The sequence below is a fragment of the Cynoglossus semilaevis genome, chromosome Z (assembly GCF_000523025.1).
Source record: "Cynoglossus semilaevis isolate Cse_v1.0 chromosome Z, Cse_v1.0, whole genome shotgun sequence".
NCBI lineage: Eukaryota > Metazoa > Chordata > Actinopteri > Pleuronectiformes > Cynoglossidae > Cynoglossus > Cynoglossus semilaevis.
The window spans coordinates 9,547,583-9,548,556 of NC_024328.1; the positions used below are offsets into that span (position 1 = coordinate 9,547,583).

At 39.6% G+C, this 974-nt stretch overlaps 1 protein-coding gene across 2 annotated transcripts in view; it reads left to right on the forward strand.

Moving 5' to 3' along the window:
- The window catches only part of LOC103397742 (fibroblast growth factor 10-like), an 11,253-nt gene that overhangs the window by 8,442 nt on the left and 1,837 nt on the right, over window positions 1–974 (forward strand). The window contains exon 2 of one of the 2 annotated variants that reach the window (XM_017043015.2): window positions 1–31. This exon is cut by the window's left edge and continues 91 nt beyond it. In XM_017043015.2, coding sequence (XP_016898504.1) covers window positions 1–31 — 31 coding nt within the window. Of the gene's footprint in view, window positions 479–974 lie in introns of those variants that run through there. The other variant, XM_025053487.1, reaches the window with a different exon arrangement.

Consider the following 974-nt stretch of genomic DNA (forward strand, 5'->3'; position numbering starts at 1 on the left):
GGGGGAGCTGTATGGAGCGGTCAGTATCAGGGTCAAAGGTCAATCTGAGTGCTGGAGAGAGAGAGAGACAGAGAGAGAGAGAGATAGTGTCAGATATTTGTCTCAAAGGAGGTCTTATCTTTATGTCTTAAGCTGCTGCGCCTCTGCCAGGCTGGTAAAGGCTCGAGAACCTGCAGAACTCTTGAACCGGGTTCCACTGATGAATATTTGGTGTAGTTTACAGAGAAGTAAATACACACTGTGCCATGTGCCACTGCATTAGCTCTGCAGAGGAAGAAAATGAAGTGTGCTTTGACCTCTAGTCTAGGCAAGACTCTTTTTACTGATTCCAATCTTTGACTCTCGAACAATAAAATGAATCTTGAACTAATCATTTAATTCATTTTACAGCAGACATATGAAATGAATTTGCGAATGAATGTGGAAAAACAAATCTTTAAACAAATCTGCAAGAACAAATCTGCGAGAACAAATCTGCGAGAACAAATCTGAATCTGCGCGAATGAATGTGGAAAAACAAATCTTTAAACAAATCTGCAAGAACAAATCTGCGAGAACAAATCTGCGAAAACAAATCTTTGAACTAATCTGTGCAGCCAGTGCTGCTTGTCACAAATGAACAATCCTGGTAGAGGACAAGTGAATTAGTGAGACAACACTACACACATCTAAGGGACGCAAATAACGCTAAGTAAGAATAAAGTTAATAACCAAAACTGTGCAACAATATTGCACAATTAAAAGTAACAAGTATTTTTATATGACTCGTGGGAGTAACAACAAGTGATTCATTCTCAGAGAGTGATTCTTGAGTGATTCGTTCATATTGAACGAATCTTTCATATGACTCGGGAGTCACGAGTCATATGAAAGATTCCTTCGTATTGAACGAATCACTCACGAACATCGCATCACTATTGAACACTCCTCACACGTCGGGGGAACAGAAACATTAACGCTGAAATGTGATTCCT